This window comes from Gadus morhua, chromosome 5 (genome assembly GCF_902167405.1).
Source record: "Gadus morhua chromosome 5, gadMor3.0, whole genome shotgun sequence".
Taxonomy (NCBI): domain Eukaryota; kingdom Metazoa; phylum Chordata; class Actinopteri; order Gadiformes; family Gadidae; genus Gadus; species Gadus morhua.
Window position 1 is genome coordinate 19534852 of NC_044052.1, and position 26625 is coordinate 19561476.

At 43.3% G+C, this 26625-nt stretch overlaps 1 long non-coding RNA gene and 3 gene segments (V, D, J or C); 2 read left to right on the forward strand and 2 right to left on the reverse strand.

Annotated features, from left to right (window-relative positions):
* Positions 1 to 999: 999 nt before the first annotated feature.
* On the reverse strand, positions 1000 to 4658 carry LOC115543511 (uncharacterized). Its single transcript, XR_003976706.1, has 2 exons — positions 4595 to 4658; positions 1000 to 1075 (listed from the first exon to the last, which is right to left on the reverse strand). It is a non-coding gene; the product is annotated as an uncharacterized LOC115543511 (long non-coding RNA).
* A 693-nt stretch (positions 4659 to 5351) lies between these two features.
* LOC115543495 (immunoglobulin kappa constant-like) lies at positions 5352 to 6437 on the forward strand (the record flags this gene model as incomplete). The annotated part of the segment is given in 2 exon segments: positions 5352 to 5385; positions 5907 to 6437. Coding segments are annotated over 2 exon segments (360 nt in total), but the record flags the coding sequence as incomplete, so codon positions are not given.
* Positions 6438 to 21740: 15303 nt separating this feature from the next.
* On the forward strand, positions 21741 to 22826 carry LOC115543505 (immunoglobulin kappa constant-like; the record flags this gene model as incomplete). The annotated part of the segment is given in 2 exon segments: positions 21741 to 21771; positions 22296 to 22826. Coding segments are annotated over 2 exon segments (357 nt in total), but the record flags the coding sequence as incomplete, so codon positions are not given.
* A 2808-nt stretch (positions 22827 to 25634) lies between these two features.
* On the reverse strand, positions 25635 to 26418 carry LOC115543483 (Ig kappa chain V region 3381-like). The segment is given in 2 exon segments: positions 25635 to 26071; positions 26268 to 26418. Coding segments are annotated over 2 exon segments (435 nt in total).
* Between the last annotated feature and the right edge of the window lie 207 nt (positions 26419 to 26625).

Below are 26625 nucleotides of genomic sequence, written 5' to 3' on the forward strand. Positions count from 1 at the left end.
AGCCGATGGAGGTGGATGAGGGGGGGGGGGGATTGGTACACTGGAGCCGATCCAGGGCTCTGTGGGGACCCCCCAGTGAGGGACGGCCCCAGTCTGGACATGTTTCTGAGGGGGTCCAATGCCTATCTGTTGATGGACTCCATGTGGGGAACCAGTGATAGGGATGAGTCTGGGACCCCCCCAGGGTGGGGACTGGAGAGAAGGGGCAGACGGAGCAGCCGTCCATGGAAGGACCAGATCCCCGACCTTCTGGGGCCCCAACCAGGGAGGGGGGGGGGGGGTTGTAGTTGAGGTTGTAGTTATATTCAATATGTTGAAGTTTTAGTTGGATGCAAAACAATGTAGTTCATGTAGTACTTGTATGTAAAATCTTGTTGTTCAGGTAGAAGTTATATGTTATATGCACTAGTTGAGGTAGTAGTTCTATTTAGAAGTTGAGGTAGTATTATGTTATATATTGTAGTTGAGGTAGCTGTATGTAATACGTGGTAGTTGAGATAGTTGTATGTAATACGTGGTAGTTGAGGTAGTAGTTGTATGTTATGCGTGTTAGTGGTGAGGCAGTAGTTGTATATTTAATAATGCTGAGGAATCTAATGCTGGCTCTTGGTTGAGGCCCCTGGTTAGAGCCAGCTCTGTGCTCAGCGCTCTGTGTCAGAGTCTCTTCCCCCTCAGCAGCTGCAGCAGGTTCCTGCTGTAACAGCTCAGTGTCTACGCAGTGTGACTGAGGGAGGTTTTTGTACGGCTCTCAATCACTGTGTGAACATCCGAACGCTGCCAGGCCAGTGGAGACTCTGACAGTGATAAACTGCTGCATCTTCACGCTGGGCGCCGGTGATGGTCAGAGAGAAGGCAGTGCTGCTTCCACTGCCACTAAACCGAGCTGGTGTTGGTGATACAAGTTGGTTTACTAATTTTATGATGAGCTTGGGTTCTTCTCCAGGCTTCTGTTGATACCAGAATATATAATCATTGTTGAAAACCGCTGTGTTGGTTTTACAGGTCAGAGTGACCGTGGATCCTGGAGCAACGGACACTACTGGTGTCTGAGTCACAGTCACCTGACTGCTGGTTCCTGTAGGAAACAAACAAACCAAACATTGAGTTATCCAATAGAAAACACAAGCAAACAGAGAAGGGTGGTCCACATTTTGACTGAGTGGAATGAACCAACCTGTTAAGGATCCACAGACCACTGTCCAGAAAAGGAGGGTGAGGTGATTCATGGTTGCCACGGTTTCTGGGGTGTTGAGTGACAGCTCTGAGTCCTGCAGTGTTGAACTCAGAGGACTTTAAACCCTCTCAGAACCCCAGTTTCAGCTGAGCATGCAAAGCTTCCTCAATATGGAAATGACCTGTTTCCACTCATCAGACTGGGGGTGAGAGTGACTGCAGACATTCTGGGAGGACCGCTGTATCTCTTCTACATTCACACTTTTGGAATACAACTTCAGATTTACAAGAAACTATTGGAATTTATAATGTATAACATTTTATCTGGTTGAGGTCGATCTTGGTTTGTATGAAATCCTTTGACTTTCTAATTGAGAGATATTATTACCTAAAACCAGAATAATGGATAAAAACATATTGTTCTGTTTGTAATAAATGCATGATTATAACATTGGCTTGAAGGTTTTTTATTTGGTCAAATAATTAGACTTTGGTCAAACAATAAACCTTTTGTAAATGAAAATAAATTACTAAATGTATTTCATTAAATCTATTCAAACAATTAATGCATATTGATTATAATATTTCCAGTGAAGCAAATATCGACTTATTCATCCATTCTAGTGAAAAGCCAGTGTTTGTGTGTCAGTGAGATGAGTCTTTAGTGTGCGGGAGGTTTTTGTACAGCCTCTTAATGAGTTTGTAGCACTGTGGTACACTTTTGGTGGAGGCACCAAACTCATCGTTGACTGTAAGTACAAGGACACTTTTCTTTGCCTGGCATATTTAACTTTCTCTAAATATAATTAAGGGTGATAATCTTGTGTTTTGGAATTTTCTATATTTTTAATTTCTTGTCGTTTTTTTAAAGATAAGCTGAGGACAAAGTGTAAATATATTGTGGTACAGAGTTCTGACTTTTAAAATACACTGCATATGTTAGATATGTTCTACAATATGATGTATTTCATGAAAGACCTCATTATTGCTGTGGCATTATTCATTTATTGAAATGGCAAATCAGTCAAATTTAAGTTTGAAGAAATTCACACTTGTCGATTAATGTTAACCCAATAAAATGCTAAATTTTGAAGTTCAATCATTTTAAATATAAACATGTTGTTACCGTTTTAATGAAGAGATTTTAAACATAATGGTTTCCTTCCTCTTTAATGTCACCAACTGCTGGTGAACAGGAAGCCGTCCCTTCCCTCTGTGCTCCTATGAGGGCTGATGTTAACTGAGCCTGTTGTCCACTCCTCTCTCTCTCTTCCAGTGGGAGTGGTGCAGCCCACGCTGAGCGTCCTCCCTCCCTCCAGAGTGGAGCTGGAGCAGGGCAGTGCTACACTAGTGTGTGTGGCCAGTGGGGGCTTCCCCTCAGACTGGAAGCTTGGCTGGAAGGTGGGGGGCAGCAGCAGGTCTGGGGGGGTGTCAGATAGCCTGGGGGTCCTGGGGAAAGACGGCCACTACAGCTGGAGCAGCGCCTTGACCCTCCCTCCAGACCAGTGGAGGAAGGCGGGCTCAGTGAGCTGTGAGGCCAGTAAGAATGGCCAGACGCAGCCTGTCACTCAAACCCTGAATCCTGGAGAGTGTTCAGAGTAGAGAGGCTCCAGCATGGAGGTACTGGAGGATACAGATCTCCTCTGACACGTCTGCTTTATGTCTCTCTGTCTCAGGTGGCACCGCAGCTTCTGTTGATTTACATTGATATAACATGTATTTGATTCATTAACATGATGCTCTTTAGATTTTAACCCTTGATTGTGTTGGTCACATGTTGAACATTTAATAAAGATTTAAAGAATAAATTCTTCATTGTCATTAATTATCATTTATCTTCTGTATTTTAAATTGAATGCTGCTTCTAAAGAGCATGTAAAACCTCTGCTATCTTCATTAAACAAATTTCACCACCATTATGAATGAAGGCTTAAAGCTATGGTGTGTATCTCTGAATGAGCAAAGTGTTGGTTGTGTGGATTTCCTTGTAAAGTGTGTTCAGCGTATTCAGCGGACCAGTGTCGGTCATAGAGCCCCTGCTGCTGAAATGACCCATGTGTGTCAGACTGACTTTATGTCACTTCATATAATAGTAGTTCAGAGAGATGTCCAGGTTTCTGCAGATACCAACTTAGAATCGTGTAGAGGTACGTCTTAATAGACATTCAGTTTCTCCCACCAAAATATAAGAACCCTAGCATGTTGAGTGGTGGAAACAGGAGCATGTTCATATTGTCTGTATATGAGTCAAAGAACAAACCGACATCGAAAAGATATGTGTTTCATTAAACGTATTCTGTGACCAGTGAACTGTAGCTATTCAAATGATATCCATTTTTAGCTGATGTGCACCTGTGTCTGATGAGTGGCAGAAAGTCAGTGGAATTGTAGGGCGGAGGTTTTCAAAGGAGTCTCTGGAGATTCCAGTGAAAGCAGTATGCGTTCATTTCTCCATACTAGCTCAATGTCGCTCTCTAGGGTCCGACCAACGCGTTTACAATAAAGGCAGATTCCATGAACTCCACTATCTTCAGGTAGTAGGAGGGGGAGGAGGAGGAGGAGGAGGAGGAGGAGGAGGAGGTGCTACAGGACCTGAGTGGGGGCCGGTGGAGGTGGATGGGGGGGAGGTTGGCAAGAGATTGGCCGGCATGCATAGGGACTGGGGGGGGGGTGATGTATTATGTTGAAGTTCAGGTTGTAGTTGTATTCAATATGTTGAAAGTTTAGTTGCATGCAAAATATTGTATTTTATGAAGTACTTGTACGTAATATCTTGTAGTTGAGGTAGAAGTTTTATGTCATACGTGGTAGTTGAGGTAGTACTTGTATGTTTAATAATGCTGAGGAATCTAATGCTGGCTCTTGGTTGAGGCCCCTGGTTAGAGCCAGCTCTGTGCTCAGCGCTCTGTGTCAGAGTCTCTTCCCCCTCAGCAGCTGCAGCAGGTTCCTGCTGTAACAGCTCAGTGTCTACGCAGTGTGACTGAGGGAGGTTTTTGTACGGCTCTCAATCACTGTGTGAACACATAGGGATTAATGTAACTCTGACAGAGATAAACTGCTGCATCTTCACGCTGGGCGCCGTTGATGGTCAGAGAGAAGTCAGTGCTGCTTCCACTGCCACTAAACCGAGCTGGTGTTGGTGATACAAGTTGGTTTACTAATTTCATGATGAGCTTGTGTTCTTCTCCAGGTTTCTGTTGGTACCAGAATAAATAGGTATTGCCATGAACCGCTGAGTTTGTTTTACAGGTCAGAGTGACTGTGGATCCTGGAGTAAAGGACACTACTGGTGTCTGAGTCACAGTCACCTGACTGCTGGTTCCTGTAGAAAACAAACAAACCAAACATTGAGTTATCCAATAGAAAACACAAGCAAACAGAGAAGGGTGGTCCACATTTTGACTGAGTGGAATGAACCAACCTGTTAAGGATCCACAGACCACTGTCCAGAAAAGGAGGGTGAGGTGATTCATGGTTGCCACGGTTTCTGGGGTGTTGAGTGACAGCTCTGAGTCCTGCAGTGTTGAACTCAGAGGACTTTAAACCCTCTCAGAACCCCAGTTTCAGCTGAGCATGCAAAGCTTCCTCTATATGGAAATGACCTGTTTCCACTCATCAGACTGGGGGTGAGAGTGACTGCAGACGTTCTGGGGGGACCGCTGTATCTCTTCTACACACACCATTGGAATACAAATTCAGATTTAATGGAAACTATTGGAATTTAAAATGCATAACATTTTATCTGGTTGAAGCCAATCCTGGTTTGTATGAAATCCTTTAACTTTCTATTTGTTTGAAATAAATTGTCGTTACATTATTACCTGAACCCAGAATAATAGATAAAAACATATTGTTCTGTACATAATAATGCATGAGTATAACATTGGCTTGAAGGTTTTTTATGAAGTCAAATTAATAGACATGTTTTAAAACAATAAACCTTTTGTAAAAGAGCCTTTAAAAATGTTATGACAATAAATGAATGATGAATGTATTTCATTAAATTACTATACATTCATAAAATTACTATATATTAATTATAATATTTCCAATGAATCAAATATTGACTAATTCATCCATTTTACTGAAAAGCCAGTGTTTGTGCGTCAGTGAGATGAGTCTTTAATGTGCGGGAGGTTTTTGTACAGCCTCTTAATGAGTTTGTATCACTGTGGGTCACTTTTGGTGGAGGCACCAAACTCATCGTTGACTGTAAGTACAAGGACACTTTTCTTTGCCTGGCATATTTAACTTTCTCTAAATATAATTAAGGGTGATAATCTTATGTTTTGGAATTTTCTATATTTTTAATTTCTTGTCGTTTTTTTAAAGATAAGCTGAGGACAAAGTGTAAATATATTGTGGTACAGAGATCTGACTTTTAAAATACACTGCATATGTTAGATATGTTTATTTTTTTATGAAAAACCTCATTATTGCTGTGGCATTGTTCATTTATTTAATTGTCAAATTAGTCATATTTAAGTTTGAAGAAATTCAAACTTGGGTAAAGTCGATTAATGTTAAACCAATATAATGCTAAATTTTGAAGTACAATCATTTTAAATATAAACATGTTGTTACCGTTTTAATGAAGAGATTTTAAACACAATGGTTCCCCTCCTCTTTAATGTCACCAACTGCTGGTGAACAGGAAGCTGTCCCTTCCCTCTGTGCTCCTATGAGGCTGATGTTAACTTAGCCTGTTGTCCACTCCTCTCTCTCTCTTCCAGTGGGAGTGGTGCAGCCCACGCTGAGCGTCCTCCCTCCCTCCAGAGTGGAGCTGGAGCAGGGCAGTGCTACACTAGTGTGTGTGGCCAGTGGGGGCTTCCCCTCAGACTGGAAGCTTGGCTGGAAGGTGGGGGGCAGCAGCAGGTCTGGGGGGGTGTCAGATAGCCTGGGGGTCCTGGGGAAAGATGGCCACTACAGCTGGAGCAGCAGCTTGACCCTCCCTGCAGACCAGTGGAGGAAGGCGGGCTCAGTGAGCTGTGAGGCCAGTAAGAATGGCCAGACGCAGCCTGTCACTCAAACCCTGAATCCTGGAGAGTGTTCAGAGTAGAGAGGCTCCAGCATGGAGGTACTGGAGGATACAGATCTCCTCTGACACGTCTGCTTTCTGTCTCTCTGTCCAAGGTGGCACTGTAGCTATGATAAATTACATTAATATAACATGTCTTCAAATCAATAACATGAAGCTCTCTGGATTTTACCCCTTGCTTGTGTTGGTCACATGTTGAACATTTAATAAAGATGTAAAGAATAAATCCTTTCTTGTCATCATTTGCTATTATTTATCTTTCGTATTTCCAAATTAATGTGGATTCTAATGAGCACATAAAACCTCTGCCATCCTTATCAAACATATTTCCCCACCATTTTGAAAGAGGGGTTAAGGCTATGGTGTGTATCTCTGAAGGAGCAAAGTATAGGTTGTGGGGATATCCTTGGAAAGAGTGTTCACTGTATCCAGAGGACCTGTGTCAGTCATAGAGCCACTGCTGCTGAAATGACCCATGTGTGTCAGACTGACTTTCTGTCACTTCATATAATAGTAGTTCAGACAAATGTCCAGGTTTATTCAGATACAAACTCAGAAACTTGTAAAATTACGTCTCAAAAGACATTCAGTATCTCTGGATCTCAGGACATAAGAACCCTAGCATGCTGAGTGGTGGAAACAGTTTCATATTAATAATGTCTGTGTATGAGTTAATGACCAAACCGACAACGCTAAAATATGTGTTTCTTTAAACGTATTCTGTGAGCAGTGAGCTGTGGCTATTCAAATGATGTCCAGTTTAGTTCAGCAGATGTGCAACTGTGTCTCTTGAGTGACAGAAAGTCAAAGTAAATTTAGGGCTGAGACTTTCAGAAGAGTCTCTGGAGATTCCAGGGGAAAAGCAGCCTGTGTGCATGTCTCCATACCAGCTCAATGGCGCCCTCTAGCGCCCAACCAACGCCATTGCAATAAAGACTGATTCAGATTCAGATTCAATACTTTATTGCCCTACAACTCTGTACAAGTTGCTTACTAGGCTTTTTTTTGTGAGATCATGACAGTACATAACAAAGACCCACACAAAATACCCTTAGATACAACATATAGGCAGATTAAAGAAAATGGGACATCCCCTCACATAAGACATATAGCTCTCTTACACCTGGCTGACAGGCCAGGGTAATTGCTGTATGTTTGATTAAAGTGGCAGGTGCTTATAGGTGCAAGTGATGTGCAAATTGGCATGGATCAAGTCATGTGCAAATCTGCATAAGGTCCAATAAATAAGTACATAGTTAAGTAAACTCCCAGTATATAAAAACAGAGTAGTAATCTGTGCGTATTATACTATACAGGGCCACTGGGTGAGTCTGCATTCCTGGTATACTGGTGTAGGGATGTAGAGTTGTTAATAGATGTAATGGTTCTGCAGTATGTGCTGTTGAGTAAGCGGGAGGTTTCAGTGTGGATGGCCCTCAACCTCCTACCTGATGGGAGGGGATTGAAGAGGGAGTTAGCAGGTTGGACAGTACCTCTGCTGGACAGTAGAGTTGCCATACCAGACTGTAACTGAGAACGTAAGGACGCTCTCAAAGGTGGCTCGGTAGAACTGTTGCATCCCCTTACAGGCCACCCTAAACTTGTTTAGTTGGCGGAGGGAAAAGAGCCTCTGGTGGGCTTTTTTAATAATAGCAGTTATGTTATCTTCCCATTTCAGAGAGGAGGAGATTATTGTGCCCAGAAATTTGAAGCTGTCTACCCGTTCCACCACCGCCGCATTGATGGACAGAGGCGGGGTCTACTTCCTCTTCCTTCGGAAGTCCACCACCAGCTCCTTCGTTTTTGCAATGTTTAGCTCTAGGTTGTGGTGGGAACAGCATTCAGTTAGGGAAAGGACCTCATTTCTGTAGGCACTGTCATCATCCCCTGAAATCAGCCCTATCAAGGTTGTATCATCAGCAAATGTAAGCATTTTCACTGAGTCACTGTGTGATATGCACTCATTAGTACAGAGAATATAACAGAGGTGATAATACACACTCCTGGGGTGCACCAGTGCTAATGTGTTTGGCCTGTGACAACTTGTTATTGATTTTGACAACTTGTGTTCTTTGCTGTACAGGAAATCTAAAATCCAGCGACATAAGGAGTTCTGGAAACCCATGTTTCGGAGTTTATAGAAAAGTTTGCGCGGTAAAATCGTGTTAAAAGCAGAGCTGAAGTCTATAAAAAGTACCTTTGTGTAGTTGCCTGCAGACTCGAGATGTTGCAGAATAGAGTGGATACCAAGTGAAACGGCGTCCTAAACAGACCTATTTGTCCTATATGCAAACTGAAAGGGGTCTAGACCAACAGCTTTGGACAGATGATCACATTTGATTTTTTCAAAGATTTTCATTATGACAGATGTAAGACTTACCGGTCTACCAGCATTTATTATTGTTCTACGTGTGGTTTGGTAACCCCGGTCAGAGTTTGGTTAACTGTTGGGTATGCTTATTATTATTTATTTATATTCTTGTGGGGGGAGTTGACTTCGGCTGGGGATCACACACACACACACACACACACACACACACACACACACACACACACACACACACACACACACACACACACACACTCTTGGCAGAGCTCTGTCACGTCTGCGTTCACCTCCTGCTCAGCTTGTATCGTCGTGACAACTCTCAAATGAAGGGCTTTACAACATCGTAGCTGTGTTGGTGTCGGAGGAGACCAGCAAAGCAGTAGTTGTAAATAATATGTTCTAGTTAAGGTAGTAGTTGTACGTAATATGTGGTAGTTGAGGTAGTAGTTTTATCTAATATGTTTTAGTTAAGGTAGTAGTTGTATGTAGGTAGGCTACTATGTTGTAGTCAGGGTAGTAGTTGTACGTAATATGTGGTAGTTGAGGAAGTAGTTTTTTCCAATATCTTGTAGTTGAGGTAGTTGTATGTAATACGTGGTAGTTGAGGTAGTAGTTGTATGTAATATCTTGTAGTTTAGTACTTGTATATTTAATAATGCTGAGGAATCTAATGCTGGCTCTTGGTTGAGGCCCCTGGTTAGAGCCAGCTCTGTGCTCAGCGCTCTGTGTCAGAGTCTCTTCCCCCTCAGCAGCTGCAGCAGGTTCCTGCTGTAACAGCTCAGTGTCTACGCAGTGTGACTGAGGGAGGTTTTTGTACGGCTCTCAATCACTGTGTGAACACATAGACACTGTTAGGATAGTGTTGACTCTGACAGTGATAAACTGCTGCATCTTCACGCTGGGCGCCGTTGATGGTCAGAGAGAAGTCAGTGCTGCTTCCACTGCCACTAAACCGAGCTGGTGTTGGTGATACAAGTTGGTTTATATATTTTATGATGAACTTGGGGGCTTCTCCGGGTTTCTGTTGGTACCAGAATATGTGGTTATTGCCATGAACCGCTGTGTTGGTTTTACAGGTCAGAGTGACTGTGGATCCTGGAGTAAAGGACACTACTGGTGTCTGAGTCACAGTCACCTGACTGCTGGTTCCTGTAGAAAACAAACAAACCAAACATTGAGTTATCCAATAGAAAACACCAGCAAACAGAGAAGGGTGGTCCACATTTAGACTGAGTGGAATGAACCAACCTGTTAAGGATCCACAGACCACTGTCCAGAAAAGGAGGGTGAGGTGATTCATGGTTGCCACGGTTTCTGGGGTGTTGAGTGACAGCTCCGAGTCCTGCAGTGTTGAACTCAGAGGACTTTAAACCCTCTCAGAACCCCAGTTTCAGCTGAGCATGCAAAGCTTCCTCTATATGGAAATGACCTGTTTCCACTCATCAGACGGGGGGTGAGAGTGACTGCAGACGTTCTGGGAGGACCGCTGTATCTCTTCTACGTTCACACTTTTGGAATACGTATTCAGATTTAATGGAAACTATTGGAATTTATATTGCATAACATTTTATCTGGTTGAATTGATCTTGGTTTGTATAAAATCCTTTAACTTTCCATTTGTTTGAAAGAAATTGTCGTTACATTATTACCTGAACCCAGAATAATAGATAAAAACATGTTGTTCTGTATAATAAATGCATGATTATAACATTGGCTTGAAGGTTTTTTACTAAGTCAAATTAATAGACTTTTTTTAAAACAATAAACCGTTTGTAAGTGAGCCTTTAAAAATGTAATAAATAAATGAATGAGTACATTTCATTAAATTACTAAACATTCATACAATTCATGTATATTAATTGTAATATTTCCAATGAATCAAATATCGACAAATTCATAAATTTTAGTGAGAAGCCAGTGTTTGTGTGTCAGTGAGATGAGTCTTTAATGTGCGGGAGGTTTTTGTACAGCCTCTTAATGAGTTTGTATCACTGTGGTGGACTTTTGGTGGAGGCACCAAACTCATCGTTGACTGTAAGTACAAGGACACTTTTCTTTGCCTGGCATATTTAACTTTCTCTAAATATAATTAAGCGTGATAATCTTATCTTTTGGAACTTTCTATATTTTACATTTCTGGTCGTTAAAGATAAGCTGAGGACAAAGTGTAAATATATTGTGGTACAGAGTTCTGTCTTTTAAAATACACTGCATACGTTGCATATGTTCTACAATATAATGTATTTCATGAAAGACCTCGTTATTGCTGTGGCATTATTCATTTATTGAATTGGCAAATCAGTCACATTTAAGTTTGAAGAAATTCACACAATTTATTTTTTTTTAAGTTCAATCATTTTAAATATAAACATGTTGTTACCGTTTTAATGACGAGATTTTAAACACAATGGTTTCCTTCCTCTTTAATGTCACCAACTGCTGGTGAACAGGAAGCTGTCCCTTCCCTCTGTGCTCCTATGAGGCTGATGTTAACTGAGCCTGTTGTCCACTCCTCTCTCTCTCTTCCAGTGGGAGTGGTGCAGCCCACGCTGAGCGTCCTCCCTCCCTCCAGAGTGGAGCTGGAGCAGGGCAGTGCTACACTAGTGTGTGTGGCCAGTGGGGGCTTCCCCTCAGACTGGAAGCTTGGCTGGAAGGTGGGGGGCAGCAGCAGGTCTGGGGGGGTGTCAGATAGCCTGGGGGTCCAGGGGAAAGATGGCCACTACAGCTGGACCAGCACCTTGACCCTCCCTGCAGACCAGTGGAGGAAGGCGGGCTCAGTGAGCTGTGAGGCCAGTAAGAATGGCCAGACGCAGCCTGTCACTCAAACCCTGAATCCTGGAGAGTGTTCAGAGTAGAGAGGCTCCAGCATGGAGGTACTGGAGGATACAGATCTCCTCTGACACGTCTGCTCTATGAATCTCTGTCTCAGGTGGCCCCGCAGCTTTTGATGATTTACATTAATATAACATGTCTGATTCATTTACGTTATGCCTTCAGATTTTTACCCGTTGCTTGTGTTGGTCACATGTTGAACAATTAATAAAGATATAAAGAATAAATTCTTCCTTGTCATCATTTACGGGACTATCGTTTATCTTCTGTATTTTCGAATTAATGTGGCTTCTAATGAGCATATAAAACCTCTGCCATCTTCATCAAACAAATTTCCCCACGGGGGGAGGCTATGATGTATGTCTCTGAATGAGCAAAGTGTTGGTTGTGTGGATTTCCTTGTAAAGTGTGTTCAGTGTGTATTCAGTGGAGCAGTGTCAGTCATAGAGCCACTGCTGCTGAAATGACCCACGTGTCAGACTGACTTTCTGTCACTTCATATAATAGTAGTTCAGAGATATGTCCAGGTTTCTGCAGATACGATCTCAGAAAGATAGAAAATTACGCCTCAAAATAAATTCAGTATCCCTCACCAAGACATAGGAACCCTAGCAGGCTGAGTGGGGAAAACAGTAACATATTCATAATGTCTGTCTTTGAGTCAACGACCAAACCGACATCGCTAAAATATGTGTTTCTTTAAACGTATTCTGTGAGCAGTGAGCTGTGGCTATTCAAATGATGTCCAGTTTAGTTCAGCAGATGTGCACCTGTGTCTCTTTAGAGACAGAAAGTCAGAGTAAATGTAGTGCTGAGACTTTCAGAAGAGTCTCTGGAGATTCCACTGAAAGCGGCGTGTGTGCATGTCTCCATACCTGCCCAATGGCGCCATCTAGTGTCCAACCAACGCCATTGCAATAAAGACTGATTCAGATTCAGTACTTTATTGCCCTACAACTCTGTACAGGTTGCTAGGGATTTCTTTTTGTGAGTTCATGATAGTACATAACAAAGACCCACACAAAATACCCTCAGATACAACATATAGGCAGATAAAAGAAAATGGGACATCCCCTCACATAAGACATATAGCTCTCTTACACCGGGCTGACATGCCAGGGTAATTGCTGTATGTTTGATTAAAGTGGCAGGTGCTTATAGGTGCAAGTCATGTGCAAATTGGCATGGATCAAGTCATGTGCAAATCTGCATACGGTCCAATAAATAAGTACATAGTTAAGTAAACTCCCAGTATATAAAAACAGAGAAGAAATCTGTGCGTATTATACTATACAGGGCCACTGGGTGAGTCTGCATTCCTGGTATACTGGTGTAGGGATGTAGAGTTGTTAAGAGGTGTAATGGTTCTGCAGTATGTGCTGTTGAGGAAGCGGGAGGTTTCAGTGTGGATGGCCCTCAACCTCCTACCTGATGGGAGGGAATGGAAGAGGGAGTTAGCAGGTTGGACAGTACCTCTGCTGGACAGTAGAGTTGCCGTACCAGACTGTGATTGAGAACGTAAGGACGCTCTCAAAGGTGGCTCGGTAGAACTGTCGCATCCCCTTACAGGCCACCCTAAACTTCTTTAGTTGGCGGAGGAAAAAGAGCCTCTGGTGGGCTTTTTAAATAATAGCAGTTATGTTATCTTACCATTTCAGAGAGGAGGAGATTATTGTGCCCAGAAATTTGTAGGCCTCACCTGGCCTGAGTCAGGCTGATTGGACTCTGGGGCTGAGACAGGCTCACACCTGTGGAGAATCAGTAATCAAAGCACACAGGGTAAACCAGCCGTCCCACACACACACCCACACACACCACAGTTGTAAATAAATCAATTTTCAACCGTTTATCTTCGTTCAAACCATTTAACAAATCTACACACTTGAATCTTCCATAATATCTAAACGGAATTTCGATATCATTTAAACTTTCTTCAGAGTCAGTTTTAGTTTCATACCGCTTCGTTTTCAGCTGTTTTTATTGAAGTTGTCTTCCCATTCTGATATACCTACTTCTTATGACATGAGAAGACACACACACAGACACCTGCACACATGCACATATAGTCATTAATTCCCGCTTTGCACCTCCATGCCACGCAATACAAAATACAGTTCATATTGGATTCTGAAAATTTGACAATGTAGTGTCATTCATTTATTTCATATATATTTGTGTACCAAGCATGATTTACAAGGAAAGGACATATATTTTAATTTCTTCTATATTCATCTGTATTCATATTCACATAAACTCGTACTACAACATTTTAATGCAAACCAGTGTCGGGGAGCCTCTGTCCATCCTGGCCGTACAACCTGGTCAGGCTGCCCCTCTGTCAAGAGGGGCAGGGAGGGAGGGAGGAACGGACAGAGGGTCCCCCCACACCTCTTGGTATGACAGCTGCCCAAGGCCGCAAACCAAGCCTACGTCTGACTGCAGGACGACGGGCATCAAGCTACACTGCTGCCATGGTCTCTCCTGACTCCGGTGAACCTCACCACCACCACCACCACCACCAGATAGTTGCCTTGTTTTGTGTTTCTCATTTGCCAATTGAGGGGAACATATTTAATTTAGCATTACTGTTTGGTGCCCCTTCACTGCTTAGACACAGGATCTCTATAACCAGCTCTGCATTACGAGGTGCCGAGGTGCATGTGGGTCACCTGCTTGCCGCTATACAGATACGCCAACACAAGACACTTGTTCACCAGAGTCAGGAAGAAATGATCCCCTGCTGTTTGGTGTGCTGTCCCAGGTACCACCCTCCCCATCGGACTGATCAGACACACCTGCAGACCCTCAGCAATCACGTGGATTGCTATAAAGCTGCAGGGATGAAAGCAGACGCGGCCAGTGAGAAAAGTAAAAGGCACGGGGGGACGCTACCAGCCCAGTGGGGACTAGTGCTCACCAGCGGCCAGGAGAAGGAGATGCAATGCGGATAGAGGGAAAACAGTCACTCCTTGCTTTCATGGTAGATGTGGTGTGGGCAGCAAGAAATATAACCAAAAGGTCTGACGCTATTAAAATTGTGGTGGAGGCGGCCGAAAGGTTTCTTGAGGAGGTAGAAATGGGCCCAGAGGAGTTCCATACATTCATGAGGCAGAAGCTTGAGGTGCAGGAGAGAGGGAGGGAGAGAGAAGGGAGGGGCAAAGGCAGGAGTGAGGGAAATGGTAAAGGAGGGGAAATGGACATGACTGAATATGAGGATACTTAATCTATTGATGTTTTATTTGATGCAATGGAACGCAAGGAGCCTAATCGCAAATGGCCAAGAGTTTAAAAGATTTGTGGATGTTTTTAATGGAGAGTATAAACCAGCTTTACTGTGTATTCAGGAAACTTGGCTCAAACCTTGTTTGGACTTTGTCGTGCCAGGGTATGAAAGTATTAGACAGGACCGAAGTGGGAAAGCAGGAGGAGGGTGTGCAACGTTTGTAAGGTTTGATGTGAAGTACCAGAGGGTGCAAATTAAGTCTTCTCTAGAGTGTGTGGTGGTAAAGGTGTGGGAAAATAACAAGTGGGTAAATATAGTTAACTTTTATAATCCCTGCTTGCCAGTCGACATAATCGATTTGGAGGAGATTATGGAACAGATAAGGGCACCGATTATTTGGCTAGGTGACTTTAATGCACATAATCCTTTGTGGGGAAGCAGAATGAAAGATACAAATGGGAGCACAGTGGAGGATTTTATGGACAAACATGGGTTAGTATGTATGAATGATGGCAGGCCAACTAGGTTTGAAATTAAGACAGGGGTAGGTTCATGCACAGATTTAGCACTAGCATCCAGTGAACACGCAAGAGTAGGAGAATGGGACACTATGGACAGGTGCTCAATGGGTAGTGATCACTTTCCAATACTTTTGAAGTTTGGGAAAACTTTGCTAACTGATGATCAGACTAGACCAACATATTTTAACTATGGAAAGGCAGACTGGGAGAAGTTCTCTAGTAAATGTGATAGTGGCCTCGATAGTGTGAATGGAGAGGGATCGATAGATGAGAGGAACAGTAGTTTATGTGCAATGATATTAAGTAGTGCATATGAGTGCATCCCTTTAAAGAAAACCCCTAAAACTAGAGTAAGTGTGCCATGGTGGAATAGGGCTTGTGATAAAGCAGTTAGGGATAGAAACTGTGCATATAGACTATTGAGAAAGTGCCCAACAGAGAATAATGCAAGAGTACAAAAGGCTGAGGGCTAAGGCAAGAAGAGTAATTAAGGTTACAAAAAAAGAGTGTTGGAGAGGTTATTGTGGAGAATTGGGCGTGGATACATCAGTTGGAGACATATGGGCAGCAGTTCATCGTATGTCAGGAGTGGTAAGGAAAAGGAGAATGCCAGTATTGGAGGAAAAGGGAGTTATAGCAAAGAGTGATATAGAGAAAGCAGAAATGTGTGAGAGTAAGTTTAAGGATGTACATAGGGGAGCAAACATTGGGGAGGAAGGTATTGGAAAGAGGAATGAGACGCTAAGACAACATATTTTTAAACTTGGGGTGAATGACGATAATGCTGATTGTGTTAATTTGTACTTTTCAATTGAAGAGCTACGCAGAGCCATAAATAAAGGGGGGAAAACAGCACCAGGGAAGGACGGCATAAGCTATGAGATATTTAAAAGAATAGGTGATCTGGTGGTGGAAGAAATGTTAGCACTTATGAATACTGTTTGGAAGGAAGGAAGGCTTCCATTAGCCTGGAAACAGGCAGTGGTGGTCCCAATGTTAAAGCCAGGGAAGGAAGCAGAGCATCCAGGGTCATATAGACCCATTGCACTAACAGCAGTGATGTGTAAAATAATGGAAAGAATGGTGACGGGATAGGTTAGTATACAAACTGGAGAAGGAGGGGCGGTTCACGCTGATGCAAAGTGGGTTTTGCAGAGGAAGAAGTACCATGGATTCTGTGATCTCCCTGGATTCGGATGTAAAGAAAGCCATGGTTAATAAAGAGGGAGTAGCTGCAGTGTTTTTGGATATCGAAAAGGCTTGTGACATGTTGTGGAAGGAGGGGCTCATCATTAAGCTGTACGACGCAGGGATTCGAGGGCGTATGCTGAACTGGGTACAGGACTTTTTAAAGAACAGGGTAATTCAGGTAAGGGTAGGGGAGGCGATGTCGAATGGCACATGCGTTGAGAATGGAACACCACAAGGAAGTGTAATAAGTCCGGTTTTATTTAATGTAATGGTGAACGACATTTTTAAAGACATTGGATCAGGGTTTGGTTTCTCATTGTTTGCAGACGACGGAGCAGTGTGGAAAAGAGGCAGGAACATCAAACACATAACAGAGAAAATACAGGAGGCATTAAATAAAATAATGGACTGGGGAAGCAGGTGGGGTTTTAAGATATCAACGGAAAAAAAAAAAATATGTTGTATTTGGCAATAAGAAAACTGTGTGTCAAGGTTTATTAATGTATGGGCAAGCAGTAGAGAGGTTAAAAGAGTTGAAATTATTGGGAGTAGTTTGTGATGAAAGATTGACCTTTAAAAAGCATGTAGATAGCATTGTGAGCAAGTGTGAAAAAGTTATAAATGTCATGCGGCCCCCATCAGGAAGTTTGTGGGGTGCTGGCCAGGATACACATAATGATTTACAGGGCAATGGTCAGATCGAGGATAGATTATGGGTGTTTGTGTTATGGGACGGCAGCAAAAAACAATTCTCAAGAGACTTGATGTAGTGCAGGCAAAGGCACTGAGAGTTGTCTGTGGGGCCTTCCGTTCCACCCCAATCGCAGCTTTGCTTGTAGAGATGGGGGAGACCCCATTGGGTATCAGAAGGTCCAAGCTGGCAATGCAGTATATCTGTAAATGAAGGGGACATCGAGGGGAGAATGTGGGGCATCTGGCTTTGGAAGGTGCATGGGAGCGGGGAGGAGCAAGAGTGAAAAGGGAGTGTTTCATTTTTAAAGTTAATGAGGAGATGGGGAGGATGGAGTTTGGGGAGGAGGGGGTGGCCCCTATAGTTCACTGGCCAGCAATACCACCATGGATTCTACCGGTGCCAGAGATAGATCTGAGTGTTTTGGCGTATGAGAGAACTGCAACATTTGGGGGCATTGTAAGGGAAAGGTTAAATAACACTTGGGGGCAGTACATTCAAATTTACACGGATGGGGCCCAAGACCCAAGAACTGGGAAGTCTGGGTTTGCTTTTTGCGTCCCAGATTTGGATGTGAGCAGGTATCAGCGACTGTCTGAGGGGGTTTCAGTTTATACCACAGAGCTGCTTGCTATAATCTGGGCTATGCAGTGGGTGGAGGAGGTGAGGCCAGGCCCAGTGGATATATGTTCTGACTCTGCATCAGTGCTGATGACCTTGACCATAATATCTAAACGGAATTTCGATATAATTTAAACTTTCTTCAGAGTCACAGTTTTAGTTTCATACCGCTTTGTTTTCAGCTGTTTTTATTGAAGTTGTCTTCCCATTCTGATACACCTACTTCTTATGACATAAGAAGACACACACACACACCTGCACACATGCACATATAGTCATTAATTCCCGCTTTGCACCTCCATGCCACGCAATACAAAATACAGTTCATATTGGATTCTGAGCATTTGACAATGTAGTGTCATTTGTTTATTTCATATATATTTGTGTACCAAGCATGATTTACAAGGAAAGGACATATATTTTAATTTCTTCTGTATTCATCTGTATTCATATTCACATAAACTCATACTACAACATTTTAATGCAAACCAGTGTCGGGGAGCAGGGAGGGAGGGAGGAGGAGGAACGGACAGAGGGTCCCCCCACACCTCTTGGTATGACAGCTGCCCAAGGCCGCAAACCAAGCCTACGTCTGACTGCAGGACGACGGGCATCAAGCTACACTGCTGCCATGGTCTCTCCTGACTCCGGTGAACCTCACCACCACCACCACCACCACCACCAGCTACCAGTAAGTTGCCTCGTTTTGTATTTCTCATTTGCCAGTTGAGGGGAACATATTTAATTTAGTATTACAGTGTCTACAGAAAAGCAGGCAACATGTGCCCTCTTAGGCCTAACTCATGAGCCACTTCTGCAGCTGCTTCACCAACTCCACTCATTGGTACACATGTAGACAAATCTAGGAAAATAACAATTATTCTATTTCCTCAATGCACATGGCAGCCTTTGCATCTATTTGGCAACCTGTAATAGGCGAGTATGGAAGGCTGGTTAGTCAATGACGGGTAAGATCCCCCCTTAAACATTGGGACAACCTAAGGCAGGCACAGTCACGATTACACTGCCTCACTCAAGTCACTAAAATAATGACAAATGGTTACATGACAACGGTTGCCATGTGAAAAATATGTGCTTTTACGATATATGCCTCGTTATTAAAGAACAGCAGTACTAAACTGTGATAAAATGGGAACCCAAACTTTGTTGATCAACTTAAATGGGATGATAGGTAGGTAGGACAAGTAAGGAGAGATTACAATGGGGAGAAAATGTCAAAAGAAGATACAATAAAATACTTTTCTATGACCAGCTCAACAAGAGTATTTGTTTTTTTCTTAAACCAACAGTAGTAATATCTTAGTTGGGCAGTCATTGTTAGATTTTGAGTAAATGGAACATATAAAATGAGTGACCAGGGTGTTGAGGTTGATGTGCTGGTGAGTGAGCTAGTCGCTGTCAGGTGGTGTGGCCAGGCGTCCAGTCATGATCACAGCAACTAAACCAAAGACGCAGTATGTGAGCAGTGAACTGTAGCGACTCAAATGATGTCCATTTTTAGCTGAGGTACACCTGTGTCTCTTGAGTGGCAGAAAGTCAGTGGAAATATAGGGCTGAGGTTTTCAAAGGAGTCTCTGGAGGTTCCTGTGAAAGCAGTGCGTGTGCATTTCTCCATAATAGCTCAATGGCGTCATCTTGTGTCCAACCAACGCCATTGCAATAAAGACTGATTCCATGAACTCCACTATCTTCAGCTTTTATTAAATAAATAGCTGGCTTGACTTGATTAATAATAAGAAGAAAGTCGTTAATTTCATCAGGACTCAAGCTGCTTTAACTGTAGGTGACAAAGAACAAAACAACGTGAAAGATTATATTTTGAAACAATCAAAACAATAAATAAACGAATAAATAAATGATCATGTTCCGAAGTCCAGGCCCAGTAAGTGGGCAGCTTGTGAAACGCAGATGGATCCAGCGTTGAGGATCTCGAGTTCCACAGAGTGGGGGTTAGCCACCCTAAAGGCTCTGTCAGTCGCTAACCCGGGGTGCGGGGTGGGGGGGTGGGGGGGTAAAGCAGTCCGTGGTCTGAGGAACGGAGATTCTGGGAGGGGGAGTAGGGTCTGAGGAGCTCTGAGAGGAGCGGGGGCTAGAGGGACTGGGGGTGAGGAGGAGGAGGAGGAGGAGGAGGAGGAGGAGGAGGAGGAGGAGGAGGTGGAGGAGGTGCTACAGGACCTTAATGGGAGCCGTTGGAGGTGGATGGGGGGGCACTGTGGGGACCCCCCAGTGGGACTCCATGACCTCTGTCCAGAGGGGAGGTGATGAAGGCGTGGATGAGGGTCTCTACCACGGGGGCAGTGAGGGACGGCCCCAGTCTGGACATGTTTCTGAGGGGGTCCAATGCCTATCTGTTGATGGACTCCATGTGGGGAACCAGTGATAGGGATGAGTCTGGGACCCCCCCAGGGTGGGGACTGGAGAGAAGGGGCAGACGGAGCAGCCGTCCATGGAAGGACCAGATCTCCGACCTTCTGGGGCCCCAACCGGGGGGAGTTGAGGTTGTAGCTATATCAGTATGTTGAAGTTTTAGTTGGATGCAAAACAATTTAGTTCATGTAGTACTTGTATGTAAAATCTTGTTGTTGAGGTAAAGTTATATATTATATGCAGTAGTTGAGGTAGTAGTTCAATTTAGTAGTTGAGGTAGTATTTGTATGTTATATATTGTAGTTGAGGTAGTAGTTGGATGTAACACGTGGTAGTTGAGATAGTAGTAGTATGTAATATATTGTAGTTGATGTGGTACTTGTATGTATTACGTGGTAGTTGAGGTAGTACTTGTATGTTTAATAATGCTGCGGAATCTAATGCTGGCTCTTGGTTGAGGCCCCTGGTTAGAGCCAGCTCTGTGCTCAGCGCTCTGTGTCAGAGTCTCTTCCCCCTCAGCAGCTGCAGCAGGTTCCTGCTGTAACAGCTCAGTGTCTACGCAGTGTGACTGAGGGAGGTTTTTGTACGGCTCTCAATCACTGTGTGAACACATCGACACTGTTAGGATAGTGGAAACTCTGACAGTGATAAACTGCTGCATCTTCACGCTGGGCACCGTTGATGGTCAGAGAGAAGTCAGTGCTGCTTCCACTGCCACTAAACCGAGCTGGTGTTGGTGATACAAGTTGGTTTGCATATTTTATGATGAGCTTGGGGGCTTCTCCGGGTTTCTGTTGGTACCAGAATATACGGTCATTGACATAAACCGCTGGGTTTGTTTTACAGGTCAGAGTGACTGTGGATCGTGGATTAACGGACACTACTGGTGTCTGAGTCACAGTCACCTGACTGCTGGTTCCTGAAGAAAACAAACAAACCAAACATTGAGTTATCCAATAGAAAACACAAGCAAACAGAGAAGGGTGGTCCACATTTTGACTGAGTGGAATGAACCAACCTGTTAAGGATCCACAGACCACTGTCCAGAAAAGGAGGGTGAGGTGATTCATGGTTGCCACGGTTTCTGGGGTGCTGAGTGACAGATCAGAGTCCTGCAGTGTTGAACTCAGAGGACTTTAAACCCTCTAAGAACCCCAGTTTCAGCTGAGCATGCAAAGCTTCCTCTATATGGAAATGACCTGTTTCCACTCATCAGACTGGGGGTGAGAGTGGCTGCAGACATTCTGGGAGGGCCGCTGTATCTCTTCTACATTCACACTTTTGGAATTCAAATTCAGATTTACTGGAAACGATTGGAATTTATAATGTGTAACATTTTATCTGGTTGAGGTCGATCTTGGTTTGTATGAAATCCTTTGACTTTCTAATTGAGAGATATTATTACCTAAAACCAGAATAATGGATAAAAACATATTGTTCTGTTCATAATAAATGCATGATTATAACATTGGCTTGAAGGTTTTTTATTCGGTCAAATAATTAGACTTGTGTTAAAACAATAAACCTTTTGTAATTTTGAGTTTAAAAATGTTATGAAAATAAATGTAACGAAATGTATTTCATTAAATCTATTCAAACGATTAATTTATATGGATTATAATACTTCCAGTGAAACAAATAGTGAGAAGCCAGTGTTTGTGTGTCAGTGAGTCTTTAATGTGCGGGAGGTTTTTGTACAGCCTCTTAATGAGTTTGTATCACTGTGGTGGACTTTTGGTGGAGGCACCAAACTCATCGTTGACTGTAAGTACAAGGACACTTTTCTTTGCCTGGCATATTTAACTTTCTCCAAATGTAATGGTGATAATCTTATCTTTTGGAACTTTCCATATTTTTAATTTATTTTCGTTTTTTTTAAAGATAAACTGAGGACAAAGTGTATATATATTGTGGTACAGAGTTCTGTCTTTTAAATTACACTGCATATGTTACATATGTTCTACAATATAATTTATTTCATGAAAGACCTCATTATTGCTGTGGCATTATTCATTTATTGAATTTCGCAAATCAGTCATATTTAAGTTTGAAGAAATTCACACTTGTCGATTAATGTTACCCAATAAAATGCTAAATTTTGAAGTTCAATCATTTAAAATACAAACATGTTTTTACCGTTTTAATGAAGAGATTTTAAACACAATGGTTTCCTTCCTCTTTAATGTCACCAACTGCTGCTGAACAGGAAGCTGTCCCTTCCCTCTGTGCTCCTATGAGGGCTGATGTTAACTGAGCCTGTTGTCCACTCCTCTCTCTCTCTCTTCCAGTGGGAGTGGTGCAGCCCACGCTGAGCGTCCTCCCTCCCTCCAGAGTGGAGCTGGAGCAGGGCAGTGCTACACTGCTGTGTGTGGCCAGTGGGGGCTTCCCCTCAGACTGGAAGCTTGGCTGGAAGGTGGGGGGCAGCAGCAGGTCTGGGGGGGTGTCAGATAGCCTGGGGGTCCTGGGGAAAGATGGCCACTACAGCTGGAGCAGCACCTTGACCCTCCCTGCAGACCAGTGGAGGAAGGCGGGCTCAGTGAGCTGTGAGGCCAGTAAGAATGGCCAGACGCAGCCTGTCACTCAAACCCTGAATCCTGGAGAGTGTTCAGAGTAGAGAGGCTCCAGCATGGAGGTACTGGGGGATACAGATCTCCTCTGACACGTCTGCTTTATGTCTCTCTGTCCAAGGTGGCACTGTAGCTTTGATAAATTACATTAATATAACATGTCTTCAAATCAATAACATGAAGCTCTCTGGATTTTACCCCTTGCTTGTGTTGGTCACATGTTGAACATTTAATAAAGATGTAAAGAATAAATCCTTTCTTGTCATCATTTGCTATTATTTATCTTTCGTATTTCCAAATTAATGTGGATTCTAATGAGCACATAAAACCTCTGCCATCCTTATCAAACATATTTCCCCACCATTTTGAAAGAGGGGTTAAGGCTATGGTGTGTATCTCTGAAGGAGCAAAGTATTGGTTGTGGGGATATCCTTGGAAAGAGTGTTCACTGTATCCAGAGGACCAGTGTCAGTCATAGAGCCACTGCTGCTGAAATGACCCATGTGTGTCAGACTGACTTTCTGTCACTTCGTATATTAGTGGTTCAGACAAATTTCCAGGTTTATTCAGATACAAACTCAGAAACTTGTAAAATTACGTCTCAAAAGACATTCAGTATCTCTGGATCTCAGGACATAAGAACCCTAGCATGCTGAGTGGTGGAAACAGTTTCATATTAATAATGTCTGTGTATGAGTTAATGACCAAACCGACAACGCTAAAATATGTGTTTCTTTAATCGTATTCTGTGAGCAGTGAGCTGTGGCTATTCAAATGATGTCCAGTTTAGTTCAGCAGATGTGCAACTGTGTCTCTTGAGTGACAGAAAGTCAGAGTAAATTTAGGGCTGAGACTTTCAGAAGAGTCTCTGGAGATTCCAGGGAAAGCAGCCTGTGTGCATGTCTCCATACCAGCTCAATGGCGCCCTCAAGCGCCCAACCAACGCCATTGCAATAAAGACTGATTCAGATTCAGATTCAATACTTTATTGCCGTACAACTCTGTACAAGTTGCTTACTAGGCTTTTTTTTTGTGAGCTCATGACAGTACATAACAAAGACCCACACAAAATACCCTTAGATACAACATATAGGCAGATTAAAGAAAATGGGACATCCCCTCACATAAGACATATAGCTCTCTTACACCTGGCTGACAGGCCAGGGTAATTGCTGTATGTTTGTTTAAAGTGGCAGGTACTTATAGGTGCAAGTGATGTGCAAATTGGCATTGATCAAGTCATGTGCAAATCTGCATAAGGTCCAATAAATAAGTACATAGTTAAGAAAACTCCCAGTATTTAAAAACAGAGTAGAAATCTGTGCGTATTATACTATACAGGGCCACTGGGTGAGTCTGCATTCTTTGTATACTGGTGTAGGGATGTAGAGTTGTTAAGAGGTGTAATGGTTCTGCAGTATGTGCTGTTGAGGAAGCGGGAGGTTTCAGTGTGGATGGCCCTCAACCTCCTACCTGATGGGAGGGGATTGAAGAGGGAGTTAGCAGGTTGGACAGTACCTCTGCTGGACAGTAGAGTTGCCTTACCAGACTGTGATTGAGAACGTAAGGACGCTCTCAAAGGTGGCTCGGTAGAACTGTTGCATCCCCTTACAGGCCACCCTAAACTTGTTTAGTTGGCGGAGGGAAAAGAGCCTCTGGTGGGCTTTTTTAATAATAGCAGTTATGTTATTTTCCCATTTCAGAGAGGAGGAGATTATTGTGCCCAGAAATTTGAAGCTGTCTACCCGTTCCACCACCGCCGCATTGATGGACAGAGGCGGGGTTTACTTCCTCTTCCTTCGGAAGTCCACCACCAGCTCCTTCGTTTTTGCAATATTTTGCTCTAGGTTGTGGTGGGAACAGCATTCAGTCAGGGAAAGGACCTCATTTCTCTAGGCACTGTCATCATCCCCTGAAATCAGCCCTATCAAGGTTGTATCATCAGCAAATGTAAGCATTTTCACTCAGTCACTGTGTGATATGCAGTCATTAGTACAGAGAATATAACAGAGGTGATAATACACACTCCTGGGGGGCACCAGTGCTAATGTGTTTGGCCTGTGACAACTTGTTATTGATTTTGACAACTTGTGTTCTTTGCTGTACAGGAAATCTAAAATCCAGCGACATAAGGAGTTCTGGACACCCATGTTTCGGAGTTTATAGAAAAGTTTGCGCGGTAAAATCGTGTTAAAAGCAGAGCTGAAGTCTATAAAAAGTACCTTTGTGTAGTTGCCTGCAGACTCAAGAGGTTGTAGAATAGAATGGATACCAAGTGAAACGGCGTCCTAAACAGACCTATTTGTCCTATATGCAAACTGAAAGGGGTCTAGACTAACAGCTTTGGACAGATGATCACATTTGATTTTTTCAAAGATTTTCATTATGACAGATGTAAGACCTACCGGTCTACCAGCATTTATTATTGTTCTACGTGTGGTTTGGTAACCCCGGTCAGAGTTTGGTTAACTGTTGGGTATGCTTATTATTATTTATTTATATTCTTGTGGGGGGAGTTGACTTCGGCTGGGGATCACACACACACACACACACACACACACACACACACACACACACACACACACACACACACACACACACACACACACACACTCTTGGCAGAGCTCTGTCACGTCTGCGTTCACCTCCTGCTCAGCTTGTATCGTCGTGACAACTCTCAAATGAAGGGCTTTACAACATCTAGCTGTGTGTTGGTGTCGGAGGAGACCAGCAAAGCAGTAGTTGTAAATAATATGTTCTAGTTAAGGTAGTAGTTGTACGTAATATGTGGTAGTTGAGGTAGTAGTTTTATCTAGTATGTTTTAGTTAAGGTAGTAGTTGTATGTACGTAGGCTACTATGTTGTAGTCAGGGTAGTAGTTGTACGTAATATGTGGTAGTTGAGGAAGTAGTTTTTTTCCAATATCTTGTAGTTGAGGTAGTTGTATGTAATACGTGGTAGTTGAGGTAGTAGTTGTATGTAATATCTTGTAGTTTAGTACTTGTATATTTAATAATGCTGAGGAATCTAATGCTGGCTCTTGGTTGAGGCCCCTGGTTAGAGCCAGCTCTGTGCTCAGCGCTCTGTGTCAGAGTCTCTTCCCCCTCAGCAGCTGCAGCAGGTTCCTGCTGTAACAGCTCAGTGTCTACGCAGTGTGACTGAGGGAGGTTTTTGTACGGCTCTCAATCACTGTGTGAACACATAGCTACCGTGGTCACCCAGACAGTAATATACTCCTGCATCCTCCCTCTGGACACCAGAGATGGTGAGAGTGTAGCTAGTCCCAGATCTACTGCCGCTGAACCGAGCTGAAGTCCCTGAAAAGAGGGTGACTGCTTTGTATATCAGCAGTTTGGGAGCTTCTCCAGGTTTCTGGATGTACCAGCTGAGGTCAGGACCAATATTTGAGCTCCCCGTGGCACTGATGGACACAGTCCCCTCCAGACTGACAGTCTTGGATTTGTCAGGTTGTGTCAGAAATGAACTGGCAGACGACTCTGAAATAAGAAGTGGAGGATGAGCCTTTTGGACCGACTTAAGACAGTATTCAGCGTAACGTTAGTTTAGAGCACATCAGGAGCAGAGAAGGGAGGCAATACAGCAGGATCAACCCCGAATAGAGCCCAAACCAGCAGGAGGGATCAGAGTGAAGTCATAAGAACATGAGCAGAGTGACGGAGCCTTAGGTCTCACCATGAGTAAGAAACGCCAACACTGCTAGCAAGGCTGTGGACGACCTCATCTTGCCCTGGGTGTGTTTGTGAAGGCCGGCAGCGAGCATATTTAACTCTTGGCCCTCAGAGATACTCCAAGTCATGCAAAACAGGAAGCCTGTGGGCGGACGAGTATCTACTTTGAGAGACATGAAAGTGAGAGAGATGAGGTTGAGTGAGTTCATCACTTTTGAAAGAAAAATGTAAATCTTGCTAATGAATATATTTAGAAACGCTTCATGTTCTGCTAAATGGTGTAGTCATAAAACCATTCAAATGTGAAATTAATAAATGTATATGCAAAAAGAAAATCCTGCAGTTCTGACCGCATTCATAGA